Source organism: Larimichthys crocea, chromosome III, assembly GCF_000972845.2.
Source record: "Larimichthys crocea isolate SSNF chromosome III, L_crocea_2.0, whole genome shotgun sequence".
NCBI classification, from domain to species: Eukaryota; Metazoa; Chordata; class Actinopteri; family Sciaenidae; genus Larimichthys; species Larimichthys crocea.
In genome coordinates, this window is record NC_040013.1 from 25,591,857 (window position 1) to 25,610,066 (window position 18,210).

An 18,210-nucleotide genomic window follows, 5' to 3' on the forward strand; every position below is an offset into this window, starting at 1 on the left:
TGAGATGTTTCACTTTGAAGCACAAATGTCAACCATAATGGCGGCACTGGTGGAAAAGTCATTAAGTGTGGAGACCATGAGTATAAAAATGTATGTTATTTCAGAGTAGACCAAAGTGACTGGCAGACAGACTGACATTGCTATTTTTGACATCACCTAGATGAGTTTTAAAGAGATCTCTATAGGTAATGACGTCAGGTACGACCTTTGGGCCCTTTCAAAGCCAAAAATGCAGAGAGGTCAAGTTGATCTTCTGCTAAAAGGAATGCATTGAGGAGATGTGGGCTTTTAAATAACAGCAGCAACATGACTACACTGAACTGCTGAAGGGCGTCAGTTTGTAAAGTCAGCTGTGAAACCCACCACACTGCCTGAAGGTGCTGCTAACCCTGAAAGAATTTAATTAGTCTGGTGCAGAGTTGTGGTCTCATGGTGTTTACCTCACAGTAGTCTCCACTCTGACATGAAGAAAATCATGGAGGAAATATCCAATACTTTTTTAGTTCCAGTGTTTGTCTTTTCCTTTTGACATGTGTCACATCAGCTTACCAATGTCTTTAGCCCGTGCGGCGACTGGCCTGCGTAGCTCTGTGACGAACTTCTTGGCATCCAGTCTGATCTCAATGACATTGTTGAGCAGAGCGAAGAGAGGAGCAAGCGGGAATGAAGCCACGAACAGAGAGACGAAACCAAACTGGATGACTGGGAAAAAGAGATAAAGAATCATCAAACACACTACAGTTTAAATAAGTGTTGTATAATTTAATCAGTCAATATGGGCGATGTGGTATTAGCACTGGTGTGTCGTTGCTCAGTGCACCCCGTACACATACTTACACTGGCACAAGAATATGCGGTAAAAGAGCAACAAATGCCCATGTGAGGCCATATTAAAATCCAGTTTTTTTCATTCACAACAATGTTTCTTATCTTAGTTATGCCGATGACATTCAAATGTACAGATCTGTATCAAAATTTATTGTGGTTCCATAGCCTCCAGCTGCTGCCGGAGTCCTCACAGAGACTAAAAACAGTGAGTACATCACTCATGAATTTTACATCATTTTACAATGTCTTAAGGACATAAACATAACCCGGGTCACACTGTTGTACCACAGGGCCCAGTTCAAAGAGCATTTATTACATTTTGATGAAAACAAAATCACGAGCTTGTACAGTAGGGTTCGACTTTTCGTCGTATTGTTTCTGACGGCGTGTACAATTCTGCTGCCCTGCTAGAAACATTACAAAATATTTTTCCTCTCTGCATCACCGTCTTGCAGCTGAGTACACAGAGCATGTCTTTGGTTGGTGGTGAATTGATCTTTTATCCATCTTTACCTCAAAGCACCTCTCAGTTAAGTTATTCTCAACCTAAGCTAACTGAAATGGTTGTTTAGCCTCAACATGGTCCAGAAAAGTCTTAGAAAATCTTAGATCCATCTCAGAATGGTGGTATGACGCTCATTTTAAACTAACAAATGAGAGTCGTATACTGAAAGTTACATAATGTCGTCACTTTGTTACGTCTAGTTGCCGTGTTCTGATAATGGTATTATTATTTATTGAGTTTTCCATGTTTACAAAATGGTAGAAACAAAGTGATCAACGGATGATTTATACCTTGTTTACATAAAACTGGTTAGCCTACAGAACTAGCACAATTGTGTGAAAAGATGAAAGCTATGTAGGGTACTAACTTCCTGTGTTTCAAGCAGTGCTACTGTATGAGGCATCAGATTTCCCTTGGAAAACTTGTTTGAAGTTGCTGTAAAAAGAAACAATTATATCAGCCTTTTGGTATTTGACAACATAAGAGAGTTTCACATGAGAAATGAATCAAACCTACAACATCGGACGCACACATTTCAAAGTGCCACAAAGATGCAGAGATTGTCATTCATGAATGGTCATTCGCCTGTCCACACTCACACTGTGGTTCAGATGATGCCTTTTAAGGTCAAACACTCTACTGCACCAACTAAACTTGGACTTTGTTTTTATGATTAAGCAGTGTGTGTTTGTTCACGTCTGTCTGATAAGATAACCAAGAGACAAAACATCCATGATTTAAAGCTAAAGTTGGTGGGAATTTACCGCGCAGCACATCACACTCACACACATACACGAACACTGTCAAGTTAAATTGTAGTTCAATAATCAGAGCACCGGGCGCCTTAAAGGTCTTGTGTTGTCTCTGGACAGCTGCCACACCAGCTTCCCTTTAGCAACAGAAAGATCAGAAATCAGCTGCAGTAAGGCAGCTCTGGAACGAGTCGGGAACAAGCAAGCAGCAACCTACTGTGAAATGAAGCCAACATGGCTGTGCCACAAAAACTGCAGTTCCCTAAACGGCTACTTGAGGCTGGCTCAAGTAGTGAGTCAGTCTCCATAAGTCCCCATGTTTAAATCCAACTTTACAGCAGAAACATGTTTACAGCCTGGTACAAAAAACAGTTTTAGTCTCTGTAGCTAATTTCCTTGTTCATGACAACTGTACTGAGGATGAATTTACATACAACTCACCTGTTCAAATGATATTAAGTTATCTTAAGTTTAGTCTCTCACCAGGCCTGCTGTTTAGTTGTTCTTTGACTGAAAATGGGTAGCTTACAGAGCTAATCTTGAGATTTGACCACTTATATTCAATCGCAAACTCAAAAAATATGACACAAAAATCACAACACAATGTCAAAGTTTAATATTAATAACATTTTCTTCTTTTTTGACCGGCCCACTAGATCAGTAGGTCAGGCAAAAGTGTTTATTAGTGCAGGTTTATCAGATTAATGGCTATAAATAGCCTCAGACTTGGTGGCATCAAGACTTAATGGCATTAAGTCTGTCGAACAAAGCCAAAACAGGACTGATTGCAGACCATAGAGCAAGATTTAAAGATAGAAGAGTTATCACATCATAGAAGAAGAAGAAGAAGAAGAAGAAGATATACTTTATTAATCTCTCAGTGGGGAAATTCTTTTTTCACTCTATTTTATTTTTGACATGCATTTTAACCCAGACACACACATGCAGTACAAGGTACAAGGGCTCATAGACATGCAAATGTGGAGAGAGATGGTGGAGTGATGGGCAGCCCCCCTGAGGAGCGCCCAGCGAGCAGTTGTGGGGGATCAGTGCCTTGCTCAAGAGCACCTCGGCAATGCCCAGGAGGTGAACTGGCACCTCTCCAGCTACCAGTCCACCTTCCATTTTTTTGGTCCATTGAACCGGCCACCCTCCGGTTCCCAAGCCAAGTCCCTATGGACTGAGCTACTGCCGCCCCCCCCTTAGCTGCTACAAACAAATTTGGGTTTCTCAATAGATGATCCAAACAGCATCTACCTGCTTCCTAAGAATGTGGAAATGAAACATGAGATAGACAAGGTGCTTTGCCTGACTTTGGCAGCAGTGGAACTTTAGCAGTGTGGGAACGGGGATTTCCAGCGAGCCGGAGACTGACGGCTTCACCCCGGACGCCACACAGAGACAAAGAGCTGCGAGGAAGAAAATACGACAGTGGAGCAGCAGGCGCTAGAGGGCAAGCTTAGAATAACCTAGCCATCTACCTGAGCCGAGGTTGACGGGTTCGAGGCTGGTCCAGGCAGGCACACATACACACACAAAGAAGACACACTCAAGAGAAACGGCACCAGGTCTCACAAACACACAGAAATATATAATAAATGTGTTAACAGGAACCTAGGACTGCCCATTCACATACTTACAGCTATGTGCAAGTGTGTGTTTGCCTACAGAGCTCAGACATTTCAGACATTCCTTCCTGTGCCCTGCAGTGACATCACCTCAGTCTTCTTTCTGTTTTGCTCTTCCTCCTCCCACCTCCTCCTGTCCTCACTCTATCACATGAAATCTCCACGTTTCTATCTTAACGCAGCACAATCAAATGTCTGAACAGAACTTCTCAACTTCAGAAATGTGGAAGCAGTTAGCATCGCTGTTCATTCCACCAGAAGATACAAGTAGCAGCTGTCATACATGCAAATGCAGATGTTTGCGAGGAGTTCTTGTGTCTTTACCCACAGCAGCGTGGACCATCTTCCAGAGGTTTCCGAATGCGCCTTTGGCCCCACATTTACAAGAACATTTCCCACGCAGAACACATGACGTGTTGCCAACAAAGCTTTACTTGCTTTTTACGGTTTCACCAAAATCTTCACGTTTTTTATGGCTTTAACCTTAGAGCACAATATAGCCAGTTTTACTGGTTCGCAATCCTTCACATACAGACGTTGCCAGTTTCTAAAGACAAGCTTGTTGCTGCATGTTTGCTGAACTGCTGCTGCACTTTGACTCCATCAACCAGGAGGAAATATTACGCTGTGTGGTCTAATCAGCTGTCGTATCATACGTGTTTTTCTTTCTTGTCTCTTTTGATTTAATTCTTATTATTTCATCCATGCATTCTTCTCTACTCATTCATCTTCTTATCTCTGTACAGAATTACATGTTATCAGTGGATGTATTCAGTGAAGCCTCTTTCCACGTCCAGTTAGTTCTCTCTAGTCAAAGAGGCCAACCAATCAATCAACCCATCAATAAATAAATCATTACAGGGGCTGTTGGTGCATTGTTGGTTAATAGACATTCACACATGAATGCAAGAAAGCTTTACACCTCTGTCATAGATATCATCAGTATCCCGAGTATTGTGTTTCAGCCGTGTCCTCAAATCAGAGGTTCTCAAGGGTCTATCATAAAATTGGGCGTAATTTAGTTTGTCCGAGTGGCCGTAGATACCGTAATATGTGACATAATAAGAAGGAGCAAGCCAATCTGGATGCCGAGCCGTTCTGGTACCTACACCGGTCTTTTTTCTGACTTTTACAAATAGCTGGAGGATTTTTGTCATCAACTCGTTGTTGTTGTTGTAAAGATGTTAAGTTTGACAGTACAGGGGTGTTTTATTTCTAGATTTTTTGTATTTACTGTTTGTGAAAGCTGTGGTAGATTATCATGTATCATACAAGAGTGTAAAAAATGAAAAATCGAGAGACAATGTGCAAAGCTTTCATTATTCTGATACTTGATATACAGCAAGTTGTTGCTTTTTTTGCAATTAAAGGAACTCATTTCAAACTTTCCAAACAGTGTAGACTGTGAGTTGTATTTACTCCACGCTGCTGTTGTTACTTTATCAAACATAAACTAAACAGAGGACATTTCATGGGAAAGATGGGTTCTCCCATATTTCAAGTATTTATATCAGCAAATAAAAAATCCCTCTCGACTGAAAAACATGTTTTGCTTATTTTTCTTCTTCTTGAATGTTTAATCAGCACAGAATTTATTATTACAGGCAGGGTAAGGTCCAGTGTGTCAGATTTATGGGGCTGTATTTTAAAAAAAAATAACACAAATGGAATATAATATTCATAACTATATGTTTTCATTATTTTTTGTTACCTTAGAATGAGACTTTAATATCTACAGACACTGTAGGTCCTCCACTAGGGAGTCCACCATGTTGTGCCATCCTGTCTCTACAGTATCTAAGAATGAACAAACCAAACAGTGGCTCTAAATAGAGCTTGCCACCTTGTTTGCATGTCTTGTGGCCACTGTTAGGAACTAGAATGTGAGGCGAGGATTTGCAATCTGCAACTTCACCTCTAGATGCTACTAGATCCTACACACTGGACCTTTAAAACATGTCTACAGGGGACCTTTAACAACTTTCATGAACTGATATTTATATGACAAATTCAATAAAAAAATTATATTTAAATATTAACAGCTAAATTTTAATCTTCATCACTGTTAATTACTGAAAATAAACATTCAACTTTTCAGTCCAGCCTATAGTTCTTCAACAAACTCTTCCCTAAGAAGAGTTATGAATGAGTAGAGGTTGGTTTGTTATGATTGCAGTTGGTTGTAATAGTACGACACGCAAGCCTAAAGCTGTGTGTGTGTGTGTGTGTGTGTGTGTGTGTGTGTGTGTGTACCCTCAGTCATAACAACCCTATGAAGCTCTATGAACTCTCCCCTCACAGGCAGTGAATCAGTCAGCTTTTACTGGCACATAACTGTCCCGCCTTTCAACTATTTGACCTCTGAATGACCTTTACGATGATGTTTTTTACACATTGTACAGAAGAAAATATTTGAATCTTTCCTCACATCTCATGTTATCTCTATTTTTTTCTCTACCAGATTTTGTCAGGATGAAATTTAAAGTTTAGAGTCTCTGGATAATATTTCATTTACAGGTTTTGTTCTTACAAGGTTATATTTGTATCAACAAGAATGACAGTTCTCCACAGAGGGTCTGAACTGAAATGATGTAAAGATTTACAGGTTTTTCCATGATTGTAAGTCCAACAACCCAATGCAACAAATGTGTGAAAACAACCTGGACATTGTGTTACATTTTATGTGCAAACCCTGCATGTATTACATATTATGTTAAATTCAATTCAGTGGTGAAAAAAGTATGCAGGTAGTATGAAAGTAAAGTAAGTACTAAAGTCAATACTTTCCAGTACTTGTTAAGTAGAGTCAAGCTATTAAATCAATGAAGTGAAGTAAAAGGTACAGCATATCCCCCTAAAATCTAGTGGAATGAAAGTGTAAAGTAACAGAACATAGAAATACTCAAGTAAAGTAGAAGTACAGTAAAAGCTCACACTGCTGCATGAATGGTTCTCTCTTCTGGCACTGGAAAGACGAAGGCCGCGGCCAAAATAATGTGTCACTTTCTAATTACTAGCTGTCCTTTTAAGGTTCAGTATCAATCATGTCCCCGGTTCATTATGGCTCATTATGCACGAAGGAGGAAAAAGCTTGAATCTGTGACTGGATCTCCATTGTTTATGTGCTTTGGTTTGTGATGGACGTGAATGTAAATGATTGCGTATACAGCGGGTGTGCACTTTTGTGGACAGGGATGAATCGTGCAGACTAAAAGAGAAAATGAGCGTCTGAAGAAAACAGGAAACAAGTTTCTGTGCCACAGTCCTCGTCAATAAAAGTCTACTTTAATAAAAGTAAGCAAATGTTGTTGTTTTTTTTAACATTTGTTGGCATATTGTTAAAGATATCATGCATAAGTGGGAACCTATCCATAAGCTTATGCAGTTTGGGAACCTGACACTTTAAAAACAGACAAATGTGGTTAAAAAGTGAACAATGAGCACACAAATACATCCTACATGCTTTTCAGTCCAGGTGTTCACTCTAACCTGAGAAAGTCATGTTGGTCCTTGTAGATCCAGATTACATAACACTGCTCAGCGATGTACAAGAATACTCATTTGAAACATATGTTGGTGCCTAAATGGCTGCTCTTTATCCCTGAGGCTATTTTTCTGCATGTGTGTGTGTGCAGACTCACTCATCTCCATGTATTCAGGCGTGAGGCCTTCAAAGGGAGCCAGGGCGTAGTCCAGGTTCCACTGCTGTGGAGGCCTCTCCTCCTCCTTCTCCGTTTTAGCTGATCCTTTATCCTTTATCGCACGCACAAACTTCTTCAGCTTCCTGTCAAGATGGAAGATGGATATCAGCCATGTGTCGCATTGCTGTCGGGCCACAATGTGGACCATTCTTACAGGATGAGTCGAAGTGGCTTTGACAGTTCACACCCTTGCTGCAGCTGGAAGAATACATTCGAAATCTCGATTCCATTGACAAAGAAAAGTGTCGACCACACAAGGTTTGAAATCAATATTTACTTTACAAGGCACTCGGTAAACCTTTCCTGGAACAACAGAGATTGACACAGGCTCTGCTTGTGAAACATAACATGCAAGCAAGTATTTACCCAGGAACAGTAATGCTAAACATTTAACTGCGAACCAACTGGTCTGACAGCAAGAAGCTTCCGAAGGAAGTAACCAGCAGACTGGCATTCAAGTGAAAAGTGAAGCCATGAGATGCTAACAAACTTCTGCTGGGAAACACAGCGAGGGAGCAGAGAGAGGAAAAGTTACATATGTGTTTGTCTAAACACGACGTGACTGTAAATAATTCCCACTCACAGTATATGTGTGTGTGTGTGTGCACAAGTACAGTACATGTGTACATGTAAAGTGATGCTGCTTTACAATCATGCATACACACACACTCTCCAAACACACAGTCATGTTACTGGTGTTGGTCTGAGAGGAGATTAGAGGTTTCTCACGTAGTCAGGTCAAAATTACAAATCACAATCCCCCTCAGGGGGCTTTACAATCCATACAGCATTTAGTCAAATGAGTATGTGACAAGCTGAAGATGTTTTTTCAGGAGTTTTTAAAGGATAATCAATATTGGGCTGACAGTCATCAGGCGGTCAGAGACGTGACTTCACATGGAATGATAATGTTGGAGACAGCATCTGCTTTGACGTGTTTGAACCATAAATACTATAATTTGGGAAACTGTTTTTATTTTTGTGAGTTTGCCTTAGTGATTTTCTGCCCTCTAGTGGTCCAAATTTAAACTTACAAACGTCTGAATCTGAACTTAAAAACAGCTTTAAAACATTTCAAATTCAAACAAAATAGAATTTTTGGAGACTGATGGCACTGATTTAGTGTTGATTTCATTTAATCAGGTCATTTATAAAACAAAGTGGTGTATATTCCACACTAAGCGCTGAGATAAGCAACTGAGCTTTGCTGTGGGCTACAACATGAGCACCATTGCACAATTAATGTAAGCTAAATGAGCTATTATCAGTTTCTGTATGTATAGACAACTATTTTAGGCAATATAGTTTTATTGCCTAATTACTAATTACTGAAGAAAGCATAAAAATGTGATGATTCTTTTAACTCTGATGACTAAATAGATCAGTGGACATTTGTAAAGGACATCAGATGATGACATCCTCAGAAGGTGTAGCCACACTGTATTGTGTCTCTGTTCAGATTTAGAGTTTGAGTTTAATGCAAACTGTGGCAATTGTGGCAGTAGTTTAACTGCCTCTCCATGAGCTGTTGTAACTCAATAGATGGGCCAAATTATAAAAACTAACTTCTTATTGTTTTTAGAAAACCAGCATGCAGCTGCCCCTTTCAGTATTTTGGCCTCATGTCTCTCAACAAGAGCTTAAAATCCTGTTTCACATACACTTCCTTGTACACTCACACAAACTGTGCCCCAGTTCAGAGGCTGCATACTTTGAAGTCCACATCTCAACATGTCACAGTGAGTGACTGTCTTGTCCTGAACGCTCCTCCGAATGCAGCACAAACACACCCTTCTTTTATAATTCAACAGGCCATGAGTGTTGTGAGCCAGTCACTTGTTTGGGAGCTCAGACTGACGCTGCTGTGAATCTCCTCTGGATCCTTCTTGGATGGGTGTCCACATTCAGCCCTCTGCAGAACCTCTTTATGAACACCCCTGGGGACCCGCTATGATGTGCGTTTGGGAGTCCGCCAGTCCCAGTGTTAGTTTGCAAGACAAAATATCTGCAGGCTCTTTCCTATGCACCACTGACAAGAATGAAAACAGCACTACTGTTCCAAAAGAACATCTTTCATATCTGTGAGAAAGAAATCAGGTCAGGATCTGGCCCAGGTCTGTTCTGAATCCCGTCCAATAGCACTTGGGTTTGTTTGACTACATCTTTAGACAGGAGCATTTAGGGTCAGGTACAGTTTCCGAAACCTGTGAACACCTCTGACGTAGAGCCATCATTCACGCCTCCAGAAATCCCCCATAAACCTGCACTGTATAAGACTGGTGTTTTTGCTGGCCTCCTCCCAGGTGTGAAAGCTTTTAAGCGGTTGAATGCAGATGAGTAGATAGTATGCAGACGGTATGGTGGTATGCGCTGTGGCTTGCTCATCCCTCAGGACGCCGTAGAGAAAGCACAGTGTTTGATGAAACTCAGCCAGCAGGTCAGGAGGTCAAGCCGTGCTTACAGCAACAGTAACGGTGCTGCCTGAAGTCAAAAGGCACCTCTGTTGTGTGACAGTTGTTCTACACAGAGTTGACCTCTGACTTTTGGGATTTGCATGTAAAAGCTGAGCTGTTACACAAGATGAAGTACCACTGTACAGACATGGGAGGAATGTTAGGGAACAAGAAAGCGGAGAGGGAATCTTGAAAGTGCCTCTGAGTAAGCATGTGCATGTAGGTATATGTGTTGTGTCCCAACTTTGATCACAATCTGCATTCCTTCTCTACAGACTTCACACTGAGCACAGAAGAGGAGGCCGTGGACTACTTACGGAATGCCGATCTCAAAGATGTTGTTCTGGATCAGCTGCTTCCCGAGCATGATGATGCTGAGCTGGATGCACAACTCAATGAGGCAGCCCCCTGGCGCGCACTGATGGAGACACACACTTTTTCATTTGTACACTTGCTCATCACCACTTCACCCATTCAGCCAAGTGAAAAGAAACAGATGCAAAGTCGGATGACAAACCTCTTCCATCCGATAATCATTAAAGACATACACGTAGCTTCCAGGTCGACCAGCAAACCTGCGAAAACAAACAAGCACGCGATAAAGACAGAGCGGTTTCTCATGGATTCACCCCGTAGCAATAAGACACATGTAAACAGCTGTGCTATGGCATTAAGTGTAATCCAGGAGAAATGTAAGGCATGTTAATGCATATCCTCGCCATCCAGAGAAAATCATCTACTTCCAAATTTGGAAGCTTTGATTTTTTTTCTCATAACTGAAGGATTAAGTGTACCCACTATTTCAGCTGAGTAATGCACACATTCCCATACACGTGAGTGAAGGACCTACCTTCCTTTAAAGAAAGCCACGTAAAAGATGGGCGCGTATGCGTTCATGAACTTGAGCAGGAAGGCTTTCAGGATGAGACGCTCCTCAAAGTTGGTTTCTGTTTTGGGAATCTCTGAAAAACAGGCGACGCGAAACTGTAAGGAAGACTTGACACGGTATTGTTTTGCCAGGTCAGAGCACAGTTATATGACACATGAAATGTATGTACAGTGTATTAGATTTGGCTAATGTCAGTGTTTTTCCACATTGTGTGTCTCTTTAGTCCATGGTGGTCACACGAGAGTCTGTTCTGAGAAAGGAGGTTATTCTGTCAGTCTGACTCTTGAATTGAAGTCATAACATAATCACTGTGGTGGAAGTAGGTTAAAATACTGCCACTTTTGACATAGCCCGTCTCTCTCACACTCTCTCACACTCCTTCCCATTCTATTCCTCTATTTCAGACCTTTGGAATATGCATGTGAACGTGGTTGAAACCTCCCGGGATGACTGATGTGATGACTGGAGCATAAAAACATCAAAGTTTTATTAAATGGTCCACCAAGAGGCAGAAAGACTCTTCCTGCCTTTCACATCCACAGATGCACAATGACTATGCGTAAAAAAACGCTGATTTTGTTCTGTGAGTTGCCGAGGCAACATCTTTAAAAATATGCCGTCATGATTATCGAAAACACGAGTGAGTTCACCTCTAGACGTTGGCCAAATATGACTTCTACAAATATTCATTAATGGATGCTACCATCCAAAACCGCTGTTTATTTTAAGGAGGTGAAAGTGAAGTATGACCACAAATGAAAAAAATATTTGATGTACTATACAAATGTGGATTTGACGGAAATTTGAGTGGAGATGGTGGAATTTTAATGGTCCTCCAATACACAAATTTCCAAGAAGAAATCTTTTATTATTAATCAAAATATGTTCTAAGGTGAGATTTGATGGCGCACAGATAAAATGGGGGTACTTCAACAATGCATAGACACAGAGAGCTGCATAAAGATGAAAGGATGTGTAAATATTGAACTGAATCAGGTGGAAAATCAAACAGATTTGATTCACTACTGTCCTTTATATCATGATTTGTTTGAAAAGCTTCATGTTCCAGATTTATCTTTAGTTAGACCCGAGGATGGAGCTTTAATTGAGTGCCTTGTTGATCATGTTTCATGTGAGCGTGGAACAGGAGGAGAAAAAAAACTTGTGATTGATAAAATTCTCATTACAGTCTATTTATTTATGAACGAATCACATAAACATGCAAATTTGGTTAGTTTGGGTTATGTTATGTGGTGTTGATTATGTTTATACTTGTGAGGCTGGGTGCATTTATGTATTTCATTTCATTGCTGGGTATTCATATAGTCCTGTATATATTGTCCTGTGAAACTGGTGGGTATAAATACAAGAATATTTGCTTTGTTAAATATTAATTTGTGAAAAAATAGGCCATGGTGAAGGATGAACATGAAAATAAAAGTGCTGCATCATTTTTTGTCCTATCTAACAGATTGTCAGCTGGATCTGGACAAGCTTTAAACAATGTGTGACTTTGATGTGTAAAGGAATAGTTTTACATTTTGGTAAACATGTTTATTTACTTTGTTCAGAGTTAAATGATAAAATTGACACCACTTTCATACATTTTTATATATTTTTGGAGGGACAATCTGCTTTGTTTCACAGTGACCGTGATATTAATCTTCTCACCTAGCTCTAAAAATGTAGAACTATTCTTTTAATAATCCAGATCCAGCCTATGTACTAAGGCTTGTTTTAAGATAGTTTGTTATATACCTATTGTTATATGTAGCATAGTTTGTTTGTTTGTTTAGTTTTTTGTATTTTGCACTGCATTGGGTTTTTCAGATCCATCATACAACTGTAAGAGTAAATGACTTTATGTACAGTGTTTCTGTACCTAGTTCAGTCAGCCACAATGCCACAGCGCCGTAGATTTCATCAAGGATCAGAATAACCACCAGGTTGATGATGACTGCAGTGGCCGTCACCGTTACTCGAACATTGGACTTGGTCTCCGGGTCGGGGCTCATTGCCATCAGGGCCGACACCGTGATGCGGTAGATGATGACGCCAAAAACTGCTGAAAACGTCAAGCCAAACTGGAAGCCGAACGTAAAAAAAGAAAGAAAATAAATTAGTCATTAGTCAACCATATTTGTCCGAGGCCGGAATTAATATTTCAAATAATGCATCGATGTAGGTCACTCATACACTCATTTATGTACATTAGCTGTGTCGTATGTTTATTTTTCCATTCAAAGTGCTTTCACCATACATACTGAGAAAATGTAGTTAAGGAGAGCATTAACCTGATTTTTATGTAACTTACTAACCATAAAGAGGATAGAGGAAACATTGATGAAGTATCCAGGAAGGCGGTCTTTCCAGGTCAACTTCTCTATGGCAGCCTGACAGGAATTACAGGGAGGGGGCAGAAGAGGAAAAGAGAGGAAAAGTTGGCAGTCACTCATACAATGGCCCGTGCTTCATCAACTTTTGTTAGGAAATCTGTGATGCAGCAGCACAGAGCTGCCTACTGAGACATCACAAAAGGAAAGAAAGGAAGAAAAGAGCTGTTTCATATGGTTGTATTGATTAAAAAACAAATCTGTCTCAAATGTACTGATGTGAAAAGCATTGTCACAGTTCCCCTTTCTCCTTTCCAATGGTTTGTAAAAGCTGAATGGAGAGTTGAAGCAACAGCAGCATCTGTATGAACGCCTCCGCAGGAAATGTTACTACATCTCAACAGAGAGACATAAAGGAGCACAATAGCCCATTTTACAGTCTGCATCCTACATTTAGAGAGCAGCTCGGAACAAATGTTTTCATTCAATAGACCCTAAAATACCCAGACAACCCCCTGTTAATGTGAATCTATTTTCCTCCAAAATGGGAAAAGTGAAAGAAATGAAATGATGAATGTCAACAGTCAGACAAAAGATGACATAGATTAGCACAGCCATCTTTGTTCAAATATGTAGAACAGTAAATGTGTGGAGCCAGGACAGTGACACTGAAAGTTCCACCGCAAAATAAAATGCAGCCATTAAAAATCATCAAATTTCATTTTGATATGACTGACAGATTTCTCTGACAGTCATTTCAGTTCACTTAAAATTTTGGCATTGAAAATGAAAAAAACAGACACGGACAGGTTTGAGATGATGGAACATCCAGTTCACCTCTAGTTCCCAAACTGCAAAAACTGCAATTAATTCTGCTTCTCTCTGTTGTTGTTGTTGTTGTTGTTGTTGTTTTTTTACATATAGCCTAATGTCAGCTTAGCATGAACACTAGAAGCAGAAGGGAACAGATAGCAAGGATCTGAAGGTACAAACTGCAAGTCGTGTTTTGCTCTTGCAAATAACCCATAAATCCACAACTTGTCATTTTTACCATCCAGTTTATGGTTATGTATAAACAAAACGGATGTTAATTATAGCTATCAAGACTTGCTGTTTCTACACGCCTGCAGTTGTTGTGCTACTGTAAGCTAAGCTACAATCTCTTGGCCGTAGCTTCATATTTAATGGACAAATAATAGAGTGGGGTCAATGTTATCAGAAGAGTCTTGGCAAGTAAGCACATTCACAAGGTTTCAAATTATTACTTAATGGAAATTGAATGGAATTGAATTAAATCAGTGTTGAATGAATCCCTTCCACTCCTTGCTTGTTGTTGACTGGCTGACCTCTGACCTCTGTGAAAAAGAGGGCAAGTGCATAGAAATGATCAGAGGTCACCAGTGACACAAAAGGAAACCGGTGCCCACTGAAAGTATCTAATAAAGACATCTGGCCGGTGTTGGCAGGTGAGCCGAACATTCAAATTTATGTATGGAGTGAATTTATGTATGGAGTGATTCCCAAGTTTAAACGAGAGGGAGACACTGACCTACTTGCATGAAAAAGGAAAGCCGCTTCACTGGCCATCCTCAGGTATGTGACCCCATTTACTCGTATACACACAGACACACACAGAGCACGGAGCGGACAGTCTATACAGCAGAAGACGTTCAATATGCTAATTAGCAAGACAACAGCACCATCTAGTGAATACAATGACACGGTGCAACCTGCAGTACACGATATTTAAACTGACATAACAACACGCTGCTCTTTACTTGAACTTTTTATTTAAACCTACAAGTTCATTTTAGATATAAATAAATGAAATATATAGTGTGTACCTCAGCATGTCCAGGAAATGGACAGGTACTGTATTTGGAGGAGTGTGTCAAATTGATTATAGGCTGGAATATAAGGAAATATTCAGTTTCATTTTTATTTATTTATTTTCTGTTTAATATGTTTTGTGACCTCTATATTTTATGCTGCTATATTGCTGTTGTAAAAGAAATGTTTATACTAAGTGAGGCCTCAGCTGGTGAAATACAGGTAGGTACTACTAGGTAAATAAAGTTGTTTATTTTATTTATTATATTGTTTATTTACAAGGTGGTTTCATCTATCACAGGCACACATTTACAACTGGGCAGTAGCCATTGTAAAAGTATAAACGTGCAAATGGTTAATGCTCTTTTCTATCTGAAACTCTCTGTCTGCATTCATATCTTCAAGCTCTTCATGAGTCCCTGTAAGTTTATGCCCAGCTAACTTCTTGGTTATCTTTGTTAACTTGGCTGCTTGAACTCAAATGAACCGAACACAAAAATGCAAAACCAGCTATTTTCAAGCATAGTTCAGGCAAAAAGAAAGCCAACTGTGCATCCCACATCTTCTTTTATACTGCTGCCATGCTTCCCTATATCCTCCTCTTCCTACTCACACTTCCCCTGACACACAATTGATGATAAAAGAAAAATAAATTTTGAACAAGTTTTTTGCTGAGACCTCAGAGAATTTCTATTATTAACTGAATCAGCTGGCAGGGTTTTGTTCCGATCATTTGTAATGTCTGTTGGAGGAAATTACTTTCTCAGGTTGAGAGTTAATCAGTGACAAAAGCTAATGAGCTTTCTGACTGAAATGCAAACCTAACTCTCTATTATAGTTCATAGTACCCTGTGTGTTTTAATGCAGAGGGGCAGTAGTTATGCAGTTTTAATCTTATCCAGGGTTTTAACTGTTTCACTGTAAATGCAACGCGACTGTTATGGAATTTTTTATCCTTAGGTTACACAAGGTCACGTGTGGGCCTTGAGGTCCTCGGCAGTATTAATTGTTTGTTTTAGACTAGGTGCCACCATATCTCAACACTGTGGTGGCCAGGGTTGAAGAGACCTATTGTTGCCTTTATAGACATAATAGATAGCTTGCCGTGGACGTTCCAATCTGCGTAAACAGACATCTGTGTCTCCAGACTGCACACTAGAATATGCTGACAATAACACCTCCATGGGTAAAAACATTCTCTTTGACTAATTCTGGGCGTGTAGTATTTGTGGTGTTATCTTGGGGTTTAAAGTTGATCCACCAGCATGAGTTGGGCAGAATGTGAGACCGACTCAGGCACTTCTGATGAACTTCGAGAGTGTCTCTAATTCTCCTTGATCAATCGTCAATAAATAATACAGCATAAGACATCAGAGGCTCCTGGACACTTTCTTCCCTCCTGACCTCACCATTGACCTTTGACTTCAGCAATTTCTCCACAACAACGACTTCACGCATGCTGCTTCCTTTTATTTTTTCACCCCTGCTCCTCAAACATCCAGTGAGTCTACCACTCATCTGGCAATTAATGTCCATTAGCAAATTGACCTTTGAGATTAAAATAGAGACAACATTCCTCGTCGATCACAAGGTAGCCAAGGAAAAACCAACTTACACTGCGTCACTCATTAGCTCCACACTCTTCACACTCGGATACCTAACTCAGGGCTTCAAAACATTGTTCAACACTATCCGATTCCAATCGAATCATCAAGTGTAAAGGGGGCCATCGTGCAACTCTCAAAGAGACACGCCTTCTCTCTCTATGGAACATACTTGAACATGATTTCATTTAATATTAAAGAAACACTCTACACCCACACACAAATGAAGGACGAAGAGACCTTCACGGTGACGGGTGTGTGTGTGTTTGTGTTGGTAGGGACAGCCATCAGAGAGAAGGATAGTAATAAATAGGTCATGTGTTATATTTGGCTTGTAACCTCCGTTGAGGAAAGCCCACTCACTCACAATCTTTATTTCTCTGTCACTCTCTCTCTCTCGTCTCTATCTTTTTCTCCTTGTGTCCGAACCTTGGTTGTCCTACATCCACTTTCGAGGAAATTAAATTTCCTAATGTCATATTAGCTCGGCTGCCGCACTGGCAAGAGGTGAGAGGACAGGATATGTCCTTTCTTGTCACATAACACATCTAGCCAACACTGTGGTACCAAGATGTAGCCCAGACGTTGACAATCGCTGTCCAATATGACACAGAATTCCCACAAAATAATTATGCATCGCTGCATAGAAGAATACAAAGGCATCCCACAGTGATCCTGCCATGTACATCAATCATATAATATAGGCTACAGTGCATCTAGGCAAGCATTGACTGGATCGTTACAACAACAAACCAATCATTTTTAAATAAGACAAGTTTCTTGTTCTTGTTTTTTGACTCAGTACAGTATGTTACATTAACATCTTCTAACATTACATTTACATCCAGTCATTTAGCTGACGCTTTTATCCAAAGAGACTTACAAAAACCAATCAAGGTACAGTACGACTACGACGTATTGGTGCAGCAATAAATACTGTGGCAGTTGTAGAGGGGGGTAGATTTATCATGTCCAGTTGCTGGTAGTGTTGGAGAGGAGGTCCTCTCTGAAGAGCTGGGTCTTCAGGAGTTTTCTGAAGGTAGAGAAAGACGCCCCTGATCTGGTAGGAACTGGTAGTGCGTTTCACCAACAGGGAACAGTTGATTACCCTGAGCGACTGAGTGACAAAGTGTGGGTGTAGAACCGGAGACTACTTTGTAGGTTAGCATTTAATGCAGGCTGCTACAGGAAGCCAGTGGAGGTCACTGAGCAGCAGGGTAACATGTGACCTTTTGGGTTTATTGAAGACCAGGCACGCCGCTGTGTTCCGGATCATCTAAAAGCGTTTCACTGTGCAGGCTGGGAGGCCCGTCAGGAGGGTGTTACGGTAATAATAACATGAAAGATCTCTTGCTATTATATGAAAAGACTTACGGTAAAACAAGAAACTTTCCACGATGCAATGTATCAGATTGTATAGATGCAAAAAAAATGACGGCTGTGCAACTCAGCACCTGTCAGTGATGATACAGAATGATGATGATCTATAGGTGTTTGCTCACCACAGGTTAAACTACTAAGTGTCTGTTATAGAGCGACAGTAATAATGATGACAGCAGAAGACACGTCTGTATAAAGTTTGAGCTCTCATGTGGTTCCTCGCTATTCTGATGGCAGAAATATCTAACCCTGCTACTTCTGTAATAACCAGCAAAGAATGATAGTAAGCCAAATGTAAGATTCTGTC

At 40.3% G+C, this 18,210-nt stretch overlaps 1 protein-coding gene across 3 annotated transcripts in view; it reads right to left on the minus strand.

The window, feature by feature from the left end:
- The window catches only part of ano2b (anoctamin 2b), a 66,562-nt gene that overhangs the window by 17,643 nt on the left and 30,709 nt on the right, over nt 1-18,210 (minus strand). For all 3 annotated transcript variants that reach the window (XM_019265589.2, XM_019265588.2, XM_027273256.1), the window contains 7 exons: nt 13,075-13,149; nt 12,639-12,840; nt 10,718-10,829; nt 10,385-10,442; nt 10,185-10,285; nt 7,355-7,497; nt 550-702 (listed from right to left, as the gene is read on the minus strand). In XM_019265589.2, coding sequence (XP_019121134.1) covers nt 550-702; nt 7,355-7,497; nt 10,185-10,285; nt 10,385-10,442; nt 10,718-10,829; nt 12,639-12,840; nt 13,075-13,149 — 844 coding nt within the window. The remainder of the gene's footprint in view (nt 1-549; nt 703-7,354; nt 7,498-10,184; nt 10,286-10,384; nt 10,443-10,717; nt 10,830-12,638; nt 12,841-13,074; nt 13,150-18,210) is intronic.